This window comes from Podarcis erhardii (assembly GCF_964252035.2).
Source record: "Podarcis erhardii genome assembly, chromosome: 8".
Taxonomy (NCBI): Eukaryota; Metazoa; Chordata; class Lepidosauria; order Squamata; family Lacertidae; genus Podarcis; species Podarcis erhardii.
Genome location: NC_138499.1, coordinates 79,166,084 through 79,188,336, shown reverse-complemented (window position 1 = coordinate 79,188,336; position 22,253 = coordinate 79,166,084). Strand labels below are relative to the sequence as shown.

At 42.5% G+C, this 22,253-nt stretch overlaps 1 protein-coding gene across 1 annotated transcript in view; it reads right to left on the bottom strand.

The window, feature by feature from the left end:
- Nucleotides 1–22,253, bottom strand: part of DNAH5 (dynein axonemal heavy chain 5) — a gene marked incomplete at its 5' end in the record, with an annotated part of 188,985 nt that overhangs the window by 61,106 nt on the left and 105,626 nt on the right. Inside the window, 11 exons of the mRNA XM_081873195.1 lie at nt 393–523; nt 1,726–1,898; nt 6,339–6,537; nt 7,896–8,119; nt 8,985–9,198; nt 9,811–9,933; nt 11,764–11,898; nt 13,573–13,715; nt 14,908–15,112; nt 16,796–16,972; nt 18,446–18,687. Coding sequence (XP_081729321.1) covers nt 393–523; nt 1,726–1,898; nt 6,339–6,537; nt 7,896–8,119; nt 8,985–9,198; nt 9,811–9,933; nt 11,764–11,898; nt 13,573–13,715; nt 14,908–15,112; nt 16,796–16,972; nt 18,446–18,687 — 1,966 coding nt within the window. The remainder of the gene's footprint in view (nt 1–392; nt 524–1,725; nt 1,899–6,338; nt 6,538–7,895; nt 8,120–8,984; nt 9,199–9,810; nt 9,934–11,763; nt 11,899–13,572; nt 13,716–14,907; nt 15,113–16,795; nt 16,973–18,445; nt 18,688–22,253) is intronic.

The following is a 22,253-nucleotide window of genomic DNA, read 5'->3' as shown; positions in this document are numbered from 1 at the left end:
GGAAGCCGCCCAGAGTGGCTGGGGAAGCCCAGCCAGATGGGCGGGGAATAAATAATAAATTATTATTATTATTATTATTATTATTTCCTTCTCAGAGTTCTTGTTCTTCCAGAAAGATGTCTTAAACATGAGAACTAGCACACAAAGAGTTTTCTTCCCTACTAGTAATTGGTTGTGTATCCTTGTTTTGATTTTTACAAGTTAAACCTTTAGTTGATATCCTGAACAGGCATGGCATCTTTCTTCGCATCAAACTTTTTTAATCTTTTTTTTTTTAAAAAAAGGAACATCTGATCAAGACCTATGCCAGGGAGAACAAGTTCCGTATGAGCCAAATGCATGTTCTTTCATTCTAAATGATGCTCAAACCACGATTTTGTTCGACAGCCTACCTTGTTAATGTGATCTGGAACATATCGTAGCCAGCTATGAATGATGCCAGCTTAGTCAAACTCTGCTTTCCAGACCCGCCAACTCCGACAAGCAGAGCATTTCCACGAGGAGTGCGGATGACTCGAGAGATCTGCAATACACCACAACATTGATGGTGAGGTACATAGTTCTAACCACAAGATACTAATCAGGCTTCTGCGATGGTTTTAGAAGACATCTGAAGGCGGCCCTGTTTAGGGAAGCTTTTAATGTTCAATAGATTATTGTACTTTAATATTCTGTTGGAAGCCGCCCAGAGTGGCTGGGGAAACCCAGCCAGATGGGCGGGGTATAAATATATTATTATTATTATTATTATTATTATTATTATTATTATTATTATTATTATTATTTTCCTGCAATTGCAGATCCCAGAGGCCTTGCCTTGACCCTTAAACCTAATCTCCAGAGCTGTCCAAGACATTTTGCTGCCCGAGGCAAAGGACAAGACGGCTCCCCTTCCATTTCATGAATGGACTGGCAGCTGAATTTCAAATTAACACTGGCAATGGGACAGTGTCTTCCATACCTAAGGGCAACAGACTAGCTTAGATATCATGCAGCTCTGCCTCCAATAAGTTTCTACCACCCACCCTCTCACTGCCGGCTCTTCAGACTTCCCCCAACCTGGTGTCCTCCAGATATTTTGGGCTGCAACTTCCATCAACCTTGACCACTGGCCACACTGGCTAGGGGGAATGGGACCTGTAGTAAAAAAAGTCAAAAAAATCTGGAAGCTGTGGATAATGACCTACACCATTTAAATATGGAACTCTAAGGGCTTAATCTAAGGGACGCGGGTGGTGCTGTAGGTTAAACCACAGAGCCTAGGGCTTGCCGATCAGAAGGTTGGTGGTTCGAATCCCCGGGACGGGGCGAGCTCCCATTGCTCGGTCCCTGCTCTTGCCAACCTAGCAGTTCGAAAGCATGTCAAAGTGCAAGTAGATAAATAGGTACCACTCCAGCGGGAAGGTAAACGGCGTTTCCGTGTGCTGCTCTGGTTCGCCAGAAGTAGCTTAGTCATGCTGGCCACATGACCTGGAAACTGTACGTCGGCTCCCTCAGCCAATAAGGTGAGATGAGCGCCGCAACCCCAGAGTCGGTAATGACTGGACCTAATGGTCAGGGGTCCCTTTACCCTTTAAGGGCTTAATCTAAAAGAGTCTATAACCTTTTTACTCTTTCTGTTTGAAGCAACTTCAGAGTTTGTAGATGTGAGACTAGCCTAGTTCACTTAACATTTTCAGGATTAAGAATTTCTGAAGTGAAATGGATCGCCATGGCCATTGGTACCTTTACTAAATGAATCATCGCATCTTCAAAAAACACCAAGTCCATTCCTGTCCCACGGACACTCTCATTGTATATTTGTAAAAACATGTTCAAACGTTCCTTCAGGTGCTCAAAGGAGGCAATGGGTTCATAGATTTTAGGCATGTCAACTTCTGTTTCATCCGGCTCCTCTCCTGTGATCAAAAAATAAATAAATGACAAGTTCATATCAAGGACAAGGGGCAATATTTTTTTTAAAACGTACTGCTCTGCTTTTCGGTGTCCTAATTGTAATGTCTTCTCTTGACCATGAGGAATTGAGGAAGAGACTACTGGTCCAAACAGAACCACCTGTTTATGAATAGTGGTGGTGTGGAAAGTCAGTGGCGTAGCGTGGGTTGTCAGCACCCGGGGCAAGGCAAGTAATTTGCGCCCCCTAACCCGTGGATTTGCGCCCCCTAACCCTACCCCTAACCCTAACCCCCAGATGTTGCGCCCGGTGCGGCCGGCCCCCCCTGCACCCCCCACGCTACGCTACTGGGGAAAGTAACAGTAATAGAAATAATAACAGTAGTGATTGTAAAGGCTGTTTCAATGAACATTTAAAGTGACTGATAAAACAAATTAACTAGATTTGTTTTGGGATAAAATGTCCAATTCAGGATCTTTAAATGAAGAGAGATGTAGGCCACAATTCTGTACCCACTTACCTGGGAGTAAACCACAATGAACTCAGTGGGACTTACTTTTGAGAAGGCATGTATACAGTTGCACTGTTAAATACTTAACTTTCTCATTTAAGTCAATAGGGGTGCAAAATACTTCAATTTGGCTGAATCATGGCTGTTATGCTTTACTGTATCGCAGAAACATGTGCATTTATTTCTGTGCTTGCAACAATTTATTCAACTCAGAAGGACCATGTGCTTTATGTCATTTCGGGAATAATAATAATAATAATAAACTTTGTATTTTTAATTAATTGCAATATTTGAATAGCTTAGTTCAACTTTTTATAGCTGCTGGTAAACATTTGTGTAAAATGCATTTTTCTCACTAAAATTGGCTCAAATAGTTTAGTTATTCTAATTACTTCTATAAACATTGATATAAACTCAGGGCATCATGCTTGTGATATTATTTATTATTAATTTATGCAACCATCCAACAGAATAATATGCATATAGATGTATTTTTCCCCCTTTGGGGCACGAATTAGGATTAGCTTTATACACTAAAATATGCAGAAAAGTGTACAGTAAAAGTTTAATTTAGACATGTGGTATTTAAAATCCCCCCAAGGAAAAATATTAGTGCTTAAGCATTGGTTTTTATCTTTTTAAACAAAAAATTCTTTTGAAAAATGTCACAGTAAATGTTTAATTGTATGTAAATTCAGCTTGTTTTGTATCAGGATAAAGCTTAAAATGTGCTCTTTCAGACAGTTTTTTATTCATTCATTTCAAGAGATAATTGCATTTTATATACAAGCAAGTCAAAAAGCTAAAAAGATACTGGATGGGGTAGTTTTCTGACAGCGGAGACAATTACAGAGAGGCTTTTTGCATGTGTTAGAGTACGTCTTCTCAAATATTTGGTAATAAAGACATGGTTTCCATTGCAAGTCACAGACATGGTTTCTGTGGCTTGATGCCCCAAAACTGGTCATGTGTTGTTTTGGCTAGCTCAGACACTGCCTTTCCAGATTATTCTATCCTGTTTCAGACTGGCTATATGTGTGAAAGTGCTCCCAGTTCTTTTACAGAATAATAGTGCGTACCAGCACACAGTTTTGCAATTTCTGAGACATGGGTGCTGGGAGATAAAAGGCAAGTTGGTCAAGTGAAGGAATAAGCTACAGGCTACCTTGGTTACTGAAGCATTGAGGGGAGGGATAGGAATAAGATTTTTATTATTAAAGGAGCCCAGGGCAGCAATTTGATTGCTGTGGGCGACTTGCTGCAGGTGGAGAAGAATCAGTAGAGCCTTTAAGGAGAGAGCAACAACGTCTGATCTAAAACAAAAATAAAAAATCGCTTTTGTGAAGTGTGAAGTTTTGCCATTCCTGCAAAAGACGTTTTAAACAAACAAGACTGAAGCATTTTTGAACATTTAAAAGTGAGCTATTGTTTTGCTGGTATTCAAGCCACGTTCCTGCACTTCACTTCCCCAAGAAAGAATTGGCTAATTCCCTTCCCACTTCACCTGCTCCTAATTCTTTCCGTGCCAACAACGTTGGCTGCTTCATGTAAGGAGCTACTGAGCACTTGGAGCAAGGCACAGCAACCTGGATGCTACAAAAGGAGGAAGAAGGAAGCCTCTCTCCCCAAGCATAACGTACAAATTCCAAAGAGTGCTGCTCTGCAAGAAACATTTCTCTACATGGTGTGCGTTGTTTGCATGCCAAAGCTCACTACTTTTAGCATAAACTCATGTATATGAAAGCAGGTCTGCATTTCCCCATTAACAGTCAACGAAAGTAAAATCCCACAGTTAGTAGCTATTGAAACATGCAAACGCAGGGCTTTACCTGCTGCTAATTGTACACAATAAATTCATCTCAAAAGCTGAATCAAGGATTTCATGCCGTTATTTAAATCGGCTTCTAAAAATGTTGGTAGTCATACCTTGGTTCTCAAACACCTTGGTACTCGTACGTTTTGGCTCCCAAAAGCTGAAAACCAGGAAGTAAGTGTTTTTGAACGTTTTTTGGAAGCTGAACATCTGACACAGCTTCTACTTGAGTGCAGGAAGTTCCTGCAGCCAATTGGAAGCCGCACCTTGGTTTTCGAATGGATTCAGGAGTCGAACGGACTCCCGGAACGGATTAAGTTTGAGAAACAAGGTTCCACTGTACTGTAAAATTATTCAGATTACAGAATTTCTGGTTTTATTCCTCCACCATAGGAAAGGTCCTATAAAATGCCATCCTATGAATACTTCGCAGTTTATAGTGGTTTGTGTAGTTTTTCTACTTCTTCTTCTTAAATGTTATTATTCATTGAGGCACATTTTTGAAGCAGTTACCTTTCCCTATATGGAGAAAGCTCAATTACAAAGCTGAAGTATTTACATCTGCTGAACAGGATAGCAATCCTTAAATACAGCTCTGCCCTTATCAGCCATCAAGATGAAGGTTGTGTAAGCCCAAACATGCTATGTGCTTAAGTTACTCCCTGTTTAAGCTACAGTTGTTTCAAAGCAAATAGGATAGTGATAATTCAAGACCACCGTCTCTGAACATATTAGACATGCTTAAGATGCACCGACTTCTATGAAACTAAACATGCACAGCTGGATACAGAACTCAAGCCCTTAAAAAAAGAAATTCTAGACAAATATCTAAATTCCAGCTGACTCAGGCACCTGCAGCTTACCTTTTACAGATTTGTCCTTCTCCACACCTAGTTTGAAATAAAATATGTTTCTTTTGAGGAAAAAGAACGAAAATCGCATCCTTTTTCCATAGAAAGCATTTTTGTGAAGAACAATGAGGGGTGGATGAAATGTGTCATTTTCAGATTCTTTCAGTTTCTCATCCCCCCCCCCCAATCTTGAGTTCAATTCGCCACATTCAAAGTGTTGGTGTTGACCTTTAAAGCCCTAAACGACCTAGCCCAGTATACCTGAAGGAGCGTCTCCATCCCCACTGTTCAGCCCAAACAGTCCAGCTCCAAGGGCCTTCTGGCAGTTCCCTCACTGCGAGAAGTGAGGTTACAGGGAACCAGGCAGAGGGCCTTCTCGGTAGTGGCACCCACCCTGTGGAACGCCCTCCTATCAGATGTCAAATAGATAAGCAACTATTTGACTTTTAGAAGATATCTGAAGGCAGCCCTATTCAGGGAAGTTTTTAATTGCTGATGTTTTATTGTGTTTTAAATATTTTGTTGGAAGCCGTGCATTGTGGCTGGGACAACACAGTCAGATGAATGGCACATAAATATAACAACCATAACCAATGTGGAAATAATAATTATTATTATTTCCACATTTGTTGTTGTTTCCACATTGGTTTTGAAGCCATCCTTTCTCCTAATGTGCACAATTTTGTATGTAATTTTGCCTGATGCTTATGATGATGGACTCATTCCTGTGTTGAATTGGAGATCTCCATTGCAACATTCAGAGGTATACATTTGACAGATGGCTGTGTCTCGTATTATTTGGGAAAACGTGAATTAGGCAGATTGTCATTAAAATTCAAACAACCAAATCTCTCCCCCATCCATGTTAACAACTATATTCGATAGAGTTCTAGCCTATGCATGCTTCTTTATACTCTGGTACCTACACCTAAGTAGCAAAAGCTACTTTCTGTAGTGTGACAAGACAGACTAGTGTGTTGTTTGCACCAACACATTAGTTGATGCCAGCAGCCCAGTGCTTCACTTTTGTGCTCACTCTGAGCTGGCAGTGCCAAGAATGGGAAAACTACTAAAGCATCCTTAGAATCACAACACAGTGCCTAGTTATCAAGGCAATGTTATACATTGTAAATATTATGATTTTATTATTTCCCCGTTTGCTGTCAAGATACCATGTCTTTCCAAACTAGACATCTTGTAGACATCCCCTGTCCATGACCCCTTCATTTTCCTTATGTCAGACAGATGGTTTTCAGTCTCGATTTTTACCTGTAGCTTCAGGGGCATCTCTTAAGAAATCCACAAAGTATGCATCCGTGCCAGGATCCACCAGGGTCTTTTTATCACTGCCAAGTTCCCCTTCAACAAGTTTTGCCAGTGCCAGATCAAACCAAGTAACATCTTCGGGAGTTGTGAAGCGGTCAGCGATAACACGCTTACATTCATGCTTCCACAGTTTTATGAGCACCTGTCCAGAGATAAAAAAGGAGAAAAGAAAAACTGAATGTTCCTTTTTGCTTCCGATTAGGTTTTTTCTTCCCCCAGCATCCAGATCTCTCTTTAAAAAGCAATCTCTATCTCTCTCTCTCTCTCTCTCTCTCTCTCTCTCTCTCACACACACACACACACACACGAATGTGGTCTACTAAAACATGATGATCATTACAATAAAAACATCACAAAGTGGTAACAACTGAGTAAGACCTGATTTGCAGGTGCATAATGTTCACCTAAGGGCATCCCCTGACGATCAACCCATGTTAATTTGCTAATTGGCCATCAAGGGTTTAACGCAACAGTGATCCGTTCCTTGGTGAATGGACTTACACAGAAAAACTTTTCTTGGCACCTGTGCTTAAGAAAAAAGGAATTTGAGCAGACTTTCTCGCCCTTCATCATAAGCTCCCAGGGTAGGTTACAGCCGTGGGAAGATACAATAGTGTATTACAATCAGACAAAACAATTTTCAATTGGAGAAATACGGTGTGTCAAAAAAAACACATAGGAAGTGTCAAAGGCCAGGGATAGGATGCCATCTTTGAATAGAATCAGAAGGGGGAAATTCACACACACACACCCCTTATTTGTCTTCTTTACCTCCTATTTTAAGCTGCTTCTTTATCTAATCTAATGTTTTGGGTCCCAATACTGCTTGATGGTTGTCTTCTTCTTCCCAAGTACATGACTGCAGTTTAACTGGTGATGTAGGGAAGACTTGGGGGCAGGAAACATTGCCCTTACTGAACATGGGTTGGGGAGGGGGGAGCATGGCCACCCGGCTCCATAAACATTCCTTCCAGCTGCAGACATGGCCTTCCAAAAATCATGGAAACCATAATCAGTTGTACTGCAGGGGGAAAAACCAACCTTCCAAGAGTAAACCTTTGGAACTCATCAGGGTCTTCTTCCTTTTACAGTGGTACCTCTGGTTACATACTTAATTCATTCCGGAGGTCTGTTCTTAACCTGAAAGTGTTCTTAACCTGAGGTACCACTTTAGCTAATGGGGCTTCCCACTGCCGCTGGCACGCGATTCCTGTTCTCATCCTGAGGTAAAGTTCTTAACCTGAGGTACTATTTCTGGGTTAGCGGAGTCTGTAACATGAAGCGTATTTAACCTGAAGTGTATGTAACCTGAGGTACCACTGTATTTTATCATTTGTGAATGTAAACCAGTGTTCAGTTTACTGAACAGGGCTGCTTCTCTGATTCCTACTGTACTGTGTTTATCATCAAAGTATCCCCAAAGTGCAAAAAACCCGAAGCATCTCAAATGAATCATGATGCCAATCCACAATATGTGAAGGCACCACATGCACTACTTACATTTGATTCATTGATTACTTCTGAGGTGGTATTCAGCATCCCTTGCCAAATCCTGGAAAGGTCTCGGAGATTGAACACATAATGAAATTTGGCAGGGGTTGGCAGCATCTTGATCTTAGTCATTTGCCACAGCTTGCGGGTCAGTGGCACCAGCTTGGAGACTGTAGCTCTCACTTCTTCCATAAAGCCTCTCTGGCTACAGTAATGTCCTACTCCAATCACACCTGGAGAACCCAAACATGATAGTTTGGAGAGAGAGAGAAACCATGCATCTCAGAGCCCCATGCCACCTTCAACTGATGCAATTCAGGCAACAGCACGGCAAAACTAGAGAGAGACTCCAGGAGACTCGAGGCCACACCTGCTACAGGTACCGTATTTTTTGCCCTATAGGACGCACTTTTCCCCCTCCAAAAATGAAGGGGAAATGTGTGTGCATCCTATGGGGTGAATGCAGGCTTTCCTCCTCCAGGCTTCAGGAAGCTATCCGCAAGCCTTGGGAGCTCCGCGGGAGTTCCCGCCGGGCTCCCAAGGCTTGCGGATAGCAGCCTCCAAACCTGACCCCCACCACCAGCCCCACAAGCTAGGGGGACAGCGGGGAGGCGGAGCGCGCCTTCCCGCTGTTCCCTGACCTGGTTTGGAGGCTGGCGGTGGGAGCTGCCTGCATCCCGAAGCCTGGGGCGCGCTGAGCCACGCGCCCCGAGCTTCAGGAAGATATCTGCAAGCCTGGGGAGACCGGCGCGACTTCCCGACGGGCTCCCTAGGCTTGCGGATAGCAGCCTGTTCTGGGGGCTGGGGTCGGGGGAAGCTCGGGCTTCCCCAGCCCTGCGCCTGGGGGGGGGAATAAAAAAAATATTTATCCCCCCCCCAAAACTAGGTGCGCCCTATGGGCCGGTGCTCCCTATGGGGCGAAAAATACAGTAAATACAAAGCCTAAGGAAGAAACAATACTCCAGGGTTCCCTGCTCCTATAAACAAGGGAAGCAAATTCTCAAGGTTGGCAGTCTCTTAAACTCTTCATCAAGTGTAAAGAAAACTTAAGTAGCATATACAGTACGAACAACAGAGTTTAAAAGCTCTCCACATTACCAAAGATCTTGTCGATGGACGAATTAGAAGGCAGAGTGCAATTGAAAACAGAGAATTGCCTCTTCAGTCTCTGAGGGATGTCATTGCGTCCGCCACCCGGATGAATCATGGCAGCCAAGAACTGGATGTCCACAATGTTGGTGAACTCTCCAGGCTTCTCCAGGTTATAAAAACCATTCTGCTCCATCAGTTGCCTAACTATCTCATTGGTGACCTGTGGGGAAAATGGGAGGCGTTTTATAAAATTTGGGGTTTGTGCTTTGCTCTTAAGAGGGGCTCCTTTGGGAAAAAGGGTGGGATATAAATTCAGGCAACCAATCAGTCAAAGACTTGGCATTAAACAAACAAACAGGCTGCAGTCCTGTTCCCACTGACCCTTTGAATTCAATAGGACTTACTTCTGAGTGGACTTGGTTAGGGTTACACTGTAAGTGAACTTCTAAGTTTTTCAGATTTGCAGAGCTCCTTTAATAAATTGACTCATCTCATATATTTTTATTCCTATATTGTCTCATGCAGTACTATGGTGTATTTACATAAGAATGAAATAATAGCATGAGCATATTTGATTGTGTCAGAACACTACTATTCCTTCCCCTTTAGGTCTTTGTAGGATAACTAAAACTAACCTAGGATTTTTGTCATTCCAAATAAAATCAGGCAATGTTCTCTGTCAACTTAAGAGGAATTGCTTTGAAGCAACATTGGAACATTTTCCATTATAAATAAAAAATCTTGGTAAAATATTATCATCTTCATACTGACTACTGATTCAGATCAATGCATTGAATTGTGTAAAAGAAATATCCTATTCATTTAAGCTGACCTGGTCTCCCCATTCGTTGATTACAGGCATATTCACATCATCAATGAAGACTGTCATTTTCTTTCCTGCCGGAGGACCATAAGTTGTGCCCATGCGTTTGTCCACATAACTTTCAATTGTGCGCTGGAAGAAGAACATGCATGTTTGCAAAAATCTAAGCATCTCCCCAAGCCTTTAAAATGACAGGCATGCCTTCTGCATGCTATTGCTTAGTCTATGAAGGAACGTGAAGGCAAATGGAGATAGCACACAAAACATGTTGTGGTTTTTCAATAGCTGTGCTTTATTTGAGTATCGTATACCATGCGAAATCCTAAATAAGAAGTTTCTTCTATATACATCATGATTAGAACTCTCATAGTCAGTTCAGTTATCAAAAGATATTCCTATTAAAAGCAAACCTATACACCAATTACATGAGAGGTGGGGAGAAATGCTGCTGCTATACCAGTGGAAAATCCACCTTCTCCCACTGTCACTAAAGCCAACGGGACCCGTGCAATGATGCATCATGGGTGGGAGAGTGACCATGGTTTGGGTGAGAACTGGATATGATGTAAGTGTCTCCTTCCTATGCCAACCCCATCTCGCCCACGACTCTGCTCCATTTTGGTCATCCTGCTGGTGTATCTCCTCAACTGGTATAACTCAAATACAGTGGTACCTTGGGTTACAAAAACCTTGGGTAACAAACACTTTGGGTCACGGCAGCAGCAGGAGGACCCATTAGCTAAAGTGGTACCTCAGGTTAAAAATGGTTTCAGATTAAGAATGGACCTCCAGAATGAATTGAGTTCGTAACCAGAGGTACCACTATACAGGTCTACAAACAGTTAATGAATGCTTCGGACAGCAAACTCTGCAAAACCAGAAGTAGGTGTTCTGGTTAGCGAACTTTGCCCCGGAAGACAAATGGAAGACGAACACCGGCGATGGGAGGCCTCATTAGGGAAAGCATGCACCTCAGTTTAAGAATGCTTTGGTGTAAGAACGGACCTCCGGAATGGATTAAGTTTGTAAACTGAGGTACCACTGTATAGAATTGCCCCCGAAGACTGCAATCCTTTACACACCTTCCTGGAACTAAAGCCCATTTAACTCAGGGCTTATCCACACTTGATTTTTTTCTTCCCCAGTTTCAATGTTATGGTTCCTGCAACACTTTTATGGCTTGTATCCTATTTAAAAAGGTAAAGTTCCCATGACAGTTAAGTCCAGTCACGAAAGAGTCTGGGGTTGCAGCGCTCATCTCGCTATACTGGCTGAGGGAGCCGACGTTTGTCTGCAGACAGTTTTTCCGGGTCATGTGGCCAGCATGATTAAGCTGCTTCTGGTAAAATCAGAGCAGCACACGGAAACACCATTTACCTTCCCTCCGGAGTGGTACCTATTTATCTACTTGCACTTTGACATGCTTTTGAACTGCTAGGTTGGCAGGAGCTGGGACACAGCAATGCAGGGATTCGAACCACCTACCTTCCGATCGGCAAGCCCAAGGCTCAGTAGTTTACACCACAGTGCCACCCGTGTCCCTTTGTATCCTATTTATTCTCCCCCCCCCCCCAAAAAAAAAAAAAAGTTAAGCAAAACTTAAGGAGATTTAAATTTGGCTGCTCTGCATTCCATAGAAAAGTCGGCAAAACAGAAATAGTGCTGGAACTGTCCTGGAATATGGAAACAACCAGGAGACCTGGAAGAGATTTAGGAATTAGGAATTGGATGCACTAACACATCTTTAAATGGTATGCATAAGGAAGAGATGGCATCCCAAGAGAGGGGCCATTTGGCCACCAAAGACACAAGAACAAGATTAGCAGGCTATGGGAAAGATGGACCTTTGACATTTAATAAAAAAAAAAAAATTGAATAATCTCATTCTGGTATACAGTCAGTGAAGTGAACCAAAAGGCTCACTTCACTTTCAGCTTAAAAAAAGATAATTCTAAGGAGTACCTGAAACATTAAAGGAGTTGTTGCCGATGAAAAGTTCAGACTCTTGGCCATGTGGCTTTCAGGATTATATTTTGACATGTAGCCTTTGATGATGACAGTCTTAGCGGTCCCTTGTTCACCAATTAGTAGCACTGCCTGGAGATGAGGAGAGAATCCAAATGTGTTGGGGAATACTTGAACTGAGGGCATTGGCAAAGGCTCAAGTCTCAAAATTATTCTTTTCAAGTAATATAGAAGAAGAAGAAGAACATTCCAAAAAAATACATCACCACTTGCAACATTAGTAATTTATTTTGGCAGCACCCATCCCTGACCAAAATGGAGTTAGCTGTACCAGCAAAATCTATATTGTAATGCACAAAGGGATTTTGTGATGAAGCCTCTGGCACTGATCAGCTGAGCTACTCTAATGCCAAGAAGGGGTAGCAGAGAAAGAAGGTTCACTGGCTCCTATTGATAGAGCACCTCTGGTCCTAGAGAAGAAAAGAGCAGGTAAAATGGCCTATGCAAAACGGTAGAGAAATAGGCGTCAAGGAGGAATCAAGAGCCTGGGCCTAAGAATACCATTGCATGGAAAGGAGGGAGAAAGAACAGTCCTGAAAAAATAATGAGGTGGAGAATGTGGCCATGGTAGAAAGAAGAAGAGGAAGAAAGAGTGAAAAAGAAAATAGGTAAGAAAATGGGAGGATGTATACATAATGGCATCTGCCCACGTTCTTCCCTTCCTCTCTCTGTCATTTCCCCATTGTTTATTTGAGATCTACAAGCTCCTTTGAAGCAGGGACCTATCTATGTTTTCTGTGTAACTCTGAAAGGTGTTGTGCACACACTATAAATAATAATCGTGATTTGAAACCGCCATACTTACCTCTAGTGCTACTCATAAATCCCATACTATACCATTTGCACAACTAAACATCTGCTATATTTGGTCACACGGGTTAATCAACTCTAGGAGAGCTAAACTGACATGAACAGAAGGGGGACAAAACAAGATATTTTGTTGTTGTTGTTTAGTCGTTTAGTCGTGTCCAACTCTTCGTGACCCCATGGACCAGAGCACGCCAGGCACTGCAGTCTTCCACTGCCTCCTGCAGTTTGGTCAAATTCATGCTGGTAGCTTTGAGAACACTGTCCAACCATCTTGTCCTCTGTCGTCCTCTTCTCCTTGTGCCCTCCATCTTTCCCAACATCAGGGTCTTTTCCAAGGAGTCTTCTCTTCTCGTGAGATGTCCAAAGTATTGGAGTCTCAGCTTCATGATCTGTCCTTCCAGTGAGCACTCAGGGCTGATTTCCTTCAGAATGGATACGTTTGATCTTCTTGCAGTCCATGGGACTCTCAAGAGTCTCCTCTAGCACCATAATTCAAAAGCTCAATTCTTCGGCGATCAGCCTTCTTTATGGTCCAGCTCTCACTTCCATACATCACTACTGGGAAAACCATGGCTTTAACTATACGGACCTTTGTTGGCAAGGTGATGTCTCTGCTTTTTAAGATGCTGTCTAGATCTTTTGTAGGCACAATGAAATAGCTAGTGCTGGATATGGATGCAAAAGTCCCACATTCAAATCCTTATTGAGCCATAGAGCTGTGGCTGTGAACATGTCACTATTCTTCAGCCTAGCCTGACTCATAAACCTACCCAAGGAAGTAACCATTGTAAAGGACTTTGAACAATTGGAGGAGTTCGATAAAACTGCATACAGCAATGTCAGTTGTGTTTACAAAGTAAAAATCCCCAGCCCTGTTGATCATCCCTCCACCAGGTGACATTACTGAAATCCCTGTGTGAAACATCAGAGAATTACCTTGCCTTGCTTTGCAATAGTATGCATAAGGAAGTCCGTTCTCACATTGTCAACATTTGGCACCAAGATGGAGCCATACTCTGGCGTGCTGTTGGTGGGATATACATACTCATCAATGCGAGTATTCCAGTGCATCCATTTGCCTAGTCCAAAGGAAAAGCAGTGAATTCCCCTTGAAACATGCCTTGTATTTAAACATATGTGTAAGAAGGTAGAAGGTAAGAAGGTAGTCAAGGAGAACTAGAGAGACATTTTTGGCAGCTTTCCAGATCTGAAATCTACAAAAGCAGGGATGCAACTGAAACCTCTAATCCACATTACGTCCAATTTAAAACAGAACTAAGTCATGGTGTGGTGGATATTCATGACCTATTAAGTGTGGTGGACATTCATGACCCATGAGAGTAAAAGGCATGGCACAACTTGGCAAAAGCATATGACTGGCCTATTTCTTATGTAACACTAAACATAGATTTGCATTATGAGGGCAAAACACACAGAATATCAGATTCAGGTAGGTAGCCATGTTGGTCTGACGCAGTAGAAATATATATATATTTTTAAAAATTGTCCAGTAGCACCTTAGAGACCCCTAAGTTGATTTTTGGTATGAGCTTTCGTGTGCATGCACACTTCTTCAGATACACCACTTGTGTATCTGAAGAAGTGTGCATGCACATGAAAATCATATCAAGAACAAACTTAATTGGTCTCTAAGATGCTACTGGACAAATACACACACACACACACACACACACACAAACACACACACACACACACACAGAATATCAGTCTTGCATTATTCCCCCTCCACTTTCCTACGGAGCAGCCACAAGAATTTCAGAAAATTCCACCTCCATTTTAGATTAACTTCAGTTTAGCATGTCATCTGAATCAGTGATTAATATTAACTATGGTTTGTTGAAACAAGGCAGCTTGATGAACTATGGTTTGGCCTGTTTCTACTAACTATATTCAAAATCAGTAGCAGTTTTCTGGGTTCGGACAGCACAGCAAGCTGAACATGAGGAGGGAACAAGGTGGAAGTGTTAGTTCTTATAAAGCTAAATTATGGATTAGCATTACTTCCACAGCAACCCTCTGCTTTCTCGTCCCAACAAAGTGTCTTAGAATTGACAGGGTGATGACTGGAGAAGACCCAAGTATAAACAACACAGGTTTTTCAAATCTGAATGATCTTCAGCTGGAGGTCTCTGATCGCTGGAAGTTACATCCAGCAAACTTCATAACCCAAAAGCTTTATAACTTATTCATACTAAACCTTTTGAAGCCAATAATGAGCCCCATATAGTGACTTCTCAGGAGTTCACTAACCGTCATTGGTAACATAGTAGTCAAACATAGTGTCTTCACTTCCTTCCGGGATGTTGGGGAGGTCAAGTTTTATAGTTTCGTGATTCCGAAGCCAGTGCTCCATTTTGCAACGGTCTTCCAGTTCCAGCAGTGCCCCAACACTCCACATCAAAGAGAAGATATACAATCTTTCCAGGTACTCCGCTGTTATGTCTCCACCCTGTTCCTGAACAGCAAAGCACCATTGCCATTAGTGACTAAATGGTAAAATTATTGTGCACCTACTATGAAAGCTTAGCTAATGAAAAAAATATTATTATTATTTTGTTTATGATTTTCAATTTTATACTTTCCAATAATTTTACAATCAATTTAATATTTCAAAACTTGGCTTCCTTCCCCCTCTTTCTGTGGTTCCTTCAATTTATTTTTTAATATTTTCCACATATCCGAATTAACTTAATTTGCTCATTTATTCATCTACTTTAAATACTGTATTTTTTGCTCTATAAGACTCACTTTTTCCCTCCTAAAAAGTAAGGGGAAATGTGTGTGCATCTTATGGAGCGAATGCAGGCTGTGCAGCTATCCCAAAAGCTAGAACAGCAAGAGGGATTGCTGCTTTCGCTGCGCAGCGATCCCTCTTGCTGTTCTGGCTTCTGGGATTCAGAATATTTTTTTTCTTGTTTTCCTCCTCCAAAAACTAGGTGAGTCTTATGGTCTGGTGCGTCTTATAGAGCGAAAAATACGGTATATGCTATTATAGAACTGCAGGTTATTACAATAATCCTTAGCTTAGCTAATGAAATTGTGGGAACCAGCTGGAAAAGTTAGCTTAACAGAGTATTTACCTATAAGAGATAGGGGGAGAAGGATAGAAGATTTTATCAAAAACTGGAGACCCTTTTTAAAGTTTATGGGGGAGAGATAGAAACCAACCATTAATAGATGCAATATGAATTAGAAAACTGTTAGTGGCATTCACATGACAGCGTTATACTTTACGTCATAGACTTGGGAACTTCCCTGAGGAGTGTTGACAATACCTTATTTGGGGACAGCCAGCGGACACAGATAGACCACTGTCCTCTGACTCAAAGGATGAATCTCCTGCAAGTCCTTCTATCTCTTTAGCCTCATAGGTCAAATAAGGAGAGGGCCCTTTCACAACCCAGCCACCTCCTCCACGGAAGAGGAGCTCATCACACTCCAGGGTCTTGTCAGTCTACTGAAGGTTTCAGTTGGCTGCCTACCTCCCTGCTACTTTCAGCCAGCAGAGCACCATTGGAGCTGTCCAAGGTCCTGTTTTTGCCTGCCTTTGTATATAATCAGACTTTGGTCGGCCTCCCTTGTGACTCAGCTATATTGTGTTTAAAAAACCCATTGATGCATGAGTAGGAAAAGATGGCTGCGCATTTCTTGATAATAACAAGTTAGTGCAAGGTGGATTGCATATATGGAATGTTGGGGCATGTATTTCCTCGATATTATATATAGAATCAGAAGTTTGTATATGAATAGACACAGACACTTCAGTGTTGCATTTATTCCAGCAGAAGTTGATTTATACTAATAGTTCAAGTTCAAGTACTTTATTACGGTCACAGACCAGGTACTAATAGAAAAGCTTGCCAGTATGTGTACTTCTTTGCTGTTATTTAAGGAAGGAGAATTTTGTACAAAGCACTTCAAAAGGCATTATGTATTCTTATTGAGGGATTAATAATATTTAATGTGTGCTATGCAACTATGCCTGATATAATGTATTAATTTAGAATACTGGTATTCAAATGAAGGGCCCTAAAGTATTTGCTCATTTGACTTTGCACACCCAGATACAAACAAGATCTCATGCTTATAACAAGGGTCTTTTCCAAAAATTGTTTTTCAAAAGCCTGGAACAGCTTACCTTGTAAGGGATCAAGCCCTGCAGCATATTAATGCTCTGCATTATCACAAAGGCTTCCAGCATCTCTATCTTATATTCTAAGGACTGAATGCTATACCGGTAGAGGTCTGGGAAAGACGTTGTGTACAGATGACGCAAAACGTCAGCTTCCTGTGTAGAGCGTTTCTTCAGGAAGCCCTGGGCAACCAAGAAAGAAGAGCCAAGTGACTTGCAAAAATATGTCCAAATTCTCACTATTAGAGCTGCTCTAAATATTATCCAGGCCTGCCACCAACCAAGTTCAGTAAACCTACTGAAATTGATTGGCCTAAAGTTAAGCATATCGATTAGTTTCAATAGGGCTATTTTGAGCAGAACATTGTATACAACCATCCATTTGGATTTTTAGGTGGAAATAAGTAATTTCCGCCCCTAGAAAACACTTAGATTGTGCAAGAAGCAAATCATCTTTTGGCTCTGGTGAAATTTTTCCTTGCCTGTTAGTCAGATTATTGTTACTGTTATTCATGTCATTTCTATACCACTATTTTTAAGGGGGCGGGAATCAAAGCAGTTTACAACCCACATTCAAACATCAAATAAAACAATCCAGAATGAAACCTTACTGACTAAAGTCAAGTAATGTATAAAAGGTAAAGGGACCCCTGACCATTAGGTCCAGTTGTGGCCGACTCCGGGGTTGGCCGAGGGAGCCAGCGTACAGCTTCCAGGTCATGTGGCTAGCATGACTAAGCCACTTCTGGCGAACCAGAGCAGCGCACGGAAACGCCGTTTACCTTCCCGCCGGAGTGGTACCTATTTATCTACTTGCACTTCAACGTACTTTCGAACTGCTAGGTTGGCAGGAGCAGGGACTGAGCAATGGTAGCTCACCCCGTCGCGGGGATTCAAACCGCCGACTTTCTGATTGGCAAGTCCTAGGCTTTGTGGTTTAACCCACAGCGCCACCCGCATGGTCATAGTAAGTAGCCCCCTTACTAGGTCTAGCCCCCTTACTAGGTCCCAAGTAATGTATACTTTGAAGTATATATTCAAAGCAACATTAATTAACAGGAAACTGAAATATTATCTTAGAAATTTCAAAATAAAACATTGTTAAAGGAAGACAAATATAAAATGCACATTTAAAACAGCCTAATTAGCAAGAGAATAATGTATAGGTGACAACACCCAGTTGCATGAATGAGATGATATTACAAGACATTGAGGCCTATCAGATTTGGATAATTGCAGGCAGACACAGGCAGGTGAGGACAACATTAAATCAACAGTATGACTGCTAAAAGCTCCCAAAAAGGCAGGTATATTTTGACACTGCTGAATTTATTTATTTTGTAACTTAATTCGTTTAAGTCAGCTGTAAACATGCCCTTGATCTGACATCCATCCCACAGAATGATGGGCTTAGATATGGGAAAGCTACATTTAAGATCCTGTCCCGCTTTTATAATCAGTGTATAGGGAAGAAGAATTTTTTATCAGGCTGCTGAAGGCAATATTCAGGATGGCAAACTCTCATCCATATTAGCCAGCTAAATGCACGTCCAGGAGACGTTGCAGATTATTCCACAGTTCCAGTTTGAACTGCCTGAAGGGAATTAAGGCGCTGATGGTGGAGTTGGCCCAAGGAACACATGTAAACATTTATACCTCAAGAATAGGACTCCAGTTGAGAACCGAGGAGCTCATAAACACCATGCCATTCCTTGACACAGTGGCGGGAGAAGCGTTGTCAATATTATGAGGTTCGAAGACAATTTTACAGTTTGGCGCCATAGGGATCCGATCTCCATTAGCAAGCGTTAACGTTTTGTTATCGTCAAGCACCGAGTTCAGGTTCTCAATCCAAATTGCGTCAACGGGACCATCAAGAACTATCCAAATGTGTTCCCCTATAATTCAAAGGTTCCAAAACAACAACAGCATGCCATGTCATGAGATGATTTTGTTATACAACAAGGGTGTTTAATCGCCTGAAATGGTTTGGCACCCTTGCATAAAGTTAACCATGACTAAGAGGGACATATACAATAATGCGCCTTTATTATTGGCATGCGATCCAGTTAAAATCCACTTGAAGTACAGGACCCAAATAACAGTACCCAAAAGATGCAATTTCTCCATTTTAACCAATGTTGTCTGCTGACCTCTTAGGTATGCCAGTGTGATCTAATAAGTGCACTATGTGTGAGGTGTATAGCTGGTTAGAGCCTTGTATGGGGCAGCTAAATTTTCCTGCATTTCAAGGGGTTGGACTAGATGATCCTCAGGGTCCCAACTCTACAATTCAAATAACCTCACAACCATGAAGTTCACTGGTTGACCTTAGATGAGTTGTCACCTTTCTGCCAAAACTAGCACATCCAATTGTTGTGAAGCTGAAATGCCTCTTGAGGTTATTGCGGGGAAAGTAGGATACAAAGTAGGAAACAAAATGCAGCAGACCTGAGTGCCATTAACACTTGACTTTGACTTCTAACCAGAAATCCCCCACCCCCCAAGCTCAAAAGGGACATTCTGTCTTAAGTGCATTGTTACACCTCTCAGAGCGAACAAGAGTACGTTGCTGGAAAATTATTCAACTTTCTTTTTCATACTGTATGTAAAAGGTAAAAAGGTAAAGGACCCCTGGATGGTTAAGTCCAGTCAAAGGTGACTATGAGGTTGTGGCGCTCATCTTGCTTTCAGGCCGAGGGAGCCAGCGTCCATCCACAGAGAGCTTTCCAGGTCATGTGACCAGCATGACTAAACTGCTTCTGGAGCAACAGGACACCATGACGGAAACCAGAGTGCATGGAAACGTTGTTTACCTTCCCGCCACAGCAGTACCTATTTATCTACTTGCATGCTTTCAAACTGCTAGGTTGGCAGGAGCTGGGGCAGAGCAACAGGAGCTCACGCTGTCACAGGGATTTGAACCGTCGACCTTTTGATCAGCAAGCCCAAGAGTCTCAGTGGTTTAGACCACAGCACCACCCGCTCCCTGTTTGTAAAGGTCTAATATGGCAGTAGCTCTCTTTGGGAGTTGGTAGCTCATCCAATGAGGGGAGAAAGGGGACCGTGACTGTTGACCATACCCTTATATTTCTCAGCTCTATTGCCCCTTCCATAAGCTGTGGGGAGGAAAGTCTGCATGATATTATTATTATTATTATTATTATTATTATTATTATTATTATTATTATTATTTCATTTCATAAAATGTATATACCGCCTGATTGTAAAAACTCACAGCAGTTTACAAGAAAAGCCCAAACAATTCAAATCTTAGTAAAAACTAATAAAACAGACAGAAAATTAAAATCAGCAATCAGCTAAACACACACCACTATTCTAGATATCTGTGTAAAGGTAAAGGGACCCCTGACCATTAGGTCCATTTGTGACCGACTCTGGGGTTGCGGCGCTCATCTCGCTTCATTGGCCGAGGGAGCCGGCGTACAGCTTCCAGGTCATGTGGCCAGCATGACTAAGCCGCTTCTGGCGAACCAGAGCAGCGCACGGAAACGCCGTTTACCTTCCTGCTGGAGGTATTTATCTACTTGCACTTTGACGTGCTTTCAAACTGCTAGGTTGGCAGGAGCAGGGACCGAGCAACGGGAGCTCACCCCGTCGCAGGGATTCGAACCGCTGACCTTCTGATCGGCAAGTCCTAGGCTCTGTGGTTTAACCCACAGTGCCACCCGTGTCCCTACTTATTTGTGTAGTCCTCTTTTAAAGCCATTCAAATTGCTGACCATCACTGCCTCCTGTGGGAGAGAATTACATAGCTGTTGTTGTTAATTTGTACCCTGCCCATCTCACCGCGTTGCTCTGTGTGGAAGTAATAATAATAATAAAAATTTATTATTTATACTCTGGGCGGCTTCCATAGAAACCAAAAATACAGTAAAATATCACACGTTAAAAACTTCCCTGAACAGGGCTGCCTTAAGATGTCTTCTGAATGTCAGGTAGTTGTTTATCACTTTGACATCTGATGGGAGGGTGTTCCACAGGGCTGGCGCCACTACCAAGAAGGCCCTCTTCCTGGTTCCCTGTAGCTTTGCTTCTCGCAATGAGGGAACCGCCAGAAGGCCCTCGGCGCTGGACCTCAGCGTCCGGGCAGAATGATTTATATGTACTTATAAGTACTTTATATGTTCTGAATCTTCCAAAATGCAGTTTCATTGGACGTCCCCAAGTTTGTAGTGTTATCAGAGAGGGGAGGAAAAACTTACTGGTATCCACTTTCTCCATAATTTTATAAACTTCTATCAAGTCACCTCTTACTTGCCTTTTAAGTCCCCGATGCTGTTGGTTGCTGAGTTTATCTGATTGCTGTGATGTTATGAGCCACAATACGGTGCTCTTTCCCCTTTGAATAGCCTGCTAGTTTGAGGGTGAACAATGGCTGCTTCCTTCAAGCTGGTGATAGATTTCCAAGCTATCTAAAGCCTTTTGTGTAAGGTACCTGAAACTGTATATCCATCTAGGTGCCGGGGGAAGTTCGGAAAGGAACAGCTTGCACACTTGAATATTTGGCTGAGGAAAGAGAAACTTTAGACTCTCTGGGTGCCAAAGCAGACCTGAAGTTAAATGAAGGCATCTTTGCATCTAACATGTAATTTTCTTTAAAATGCAGAAGGCAGCACCTGTGGGTTTTTTGGGGGGCAGGGGGCTAACAATTAATGGGATCAGAGCAGGGGTGGTGGAAGAGTTATGGTCCTGAAGAAAACACCTCTCTTGAAACTGGCATGGACTTTTAAGGAGGGAATTCCTCTACGCCAGCAGAAGATGTGTAAGTGAAGATGTTAGCTTTCCCCAAATATTTGTAGCTCACACAGTTGCCACCGCACAAGGGTAAGACGGGAGCTGTGTTCATTGCCTCCATCCACTCCACTAAGCTTCCGACTGGCATTGAAGCCTGTGCAATCAGGGCTCTAGGGTGGTGGCATCTTTGGAACTCCCTGCCTATTGATACCACTGTATTCCTTTTGGTGCCTGCTAAAAAGGTTTTTATTTAGACAACCCTACACAGATATCTGGGGATGCGGGTGGTGCTGTGGGTTAAACCACAGAGCCTAGGACTTGCCGATCAGAAGGTTGGCGGTTCGAATCCCCGCGACGGGGTGAGCTCCTGTTGCTCGTTCCCTGCTCCTGCCAACCTAGCAGTTTGAAAGCACATCAAAGTGCAAGTAGATAAATAGGTACCGCTCTGGCGGGGAGGTAAACGGCGTTTCCGTGCGCTGCTCTGGTTCGCCAGAAGCAGCTTAGTCATGCTGGCCACATGACCCGGAAGCTGTAGGCTGGTTCCCTTGACCAATAGAGCGAGATGAGCGCTGCAAGCCCAGAGTTGGTCATGACTGGACCTAATGGTCAGGGGTCCCTTTACCTTTACCTTACACAAATAATTAACTTAAAAGAGGACTGGACAAATCATGAGAAGGCCACCAGTGGGTACTAGTCATGGTAGTTA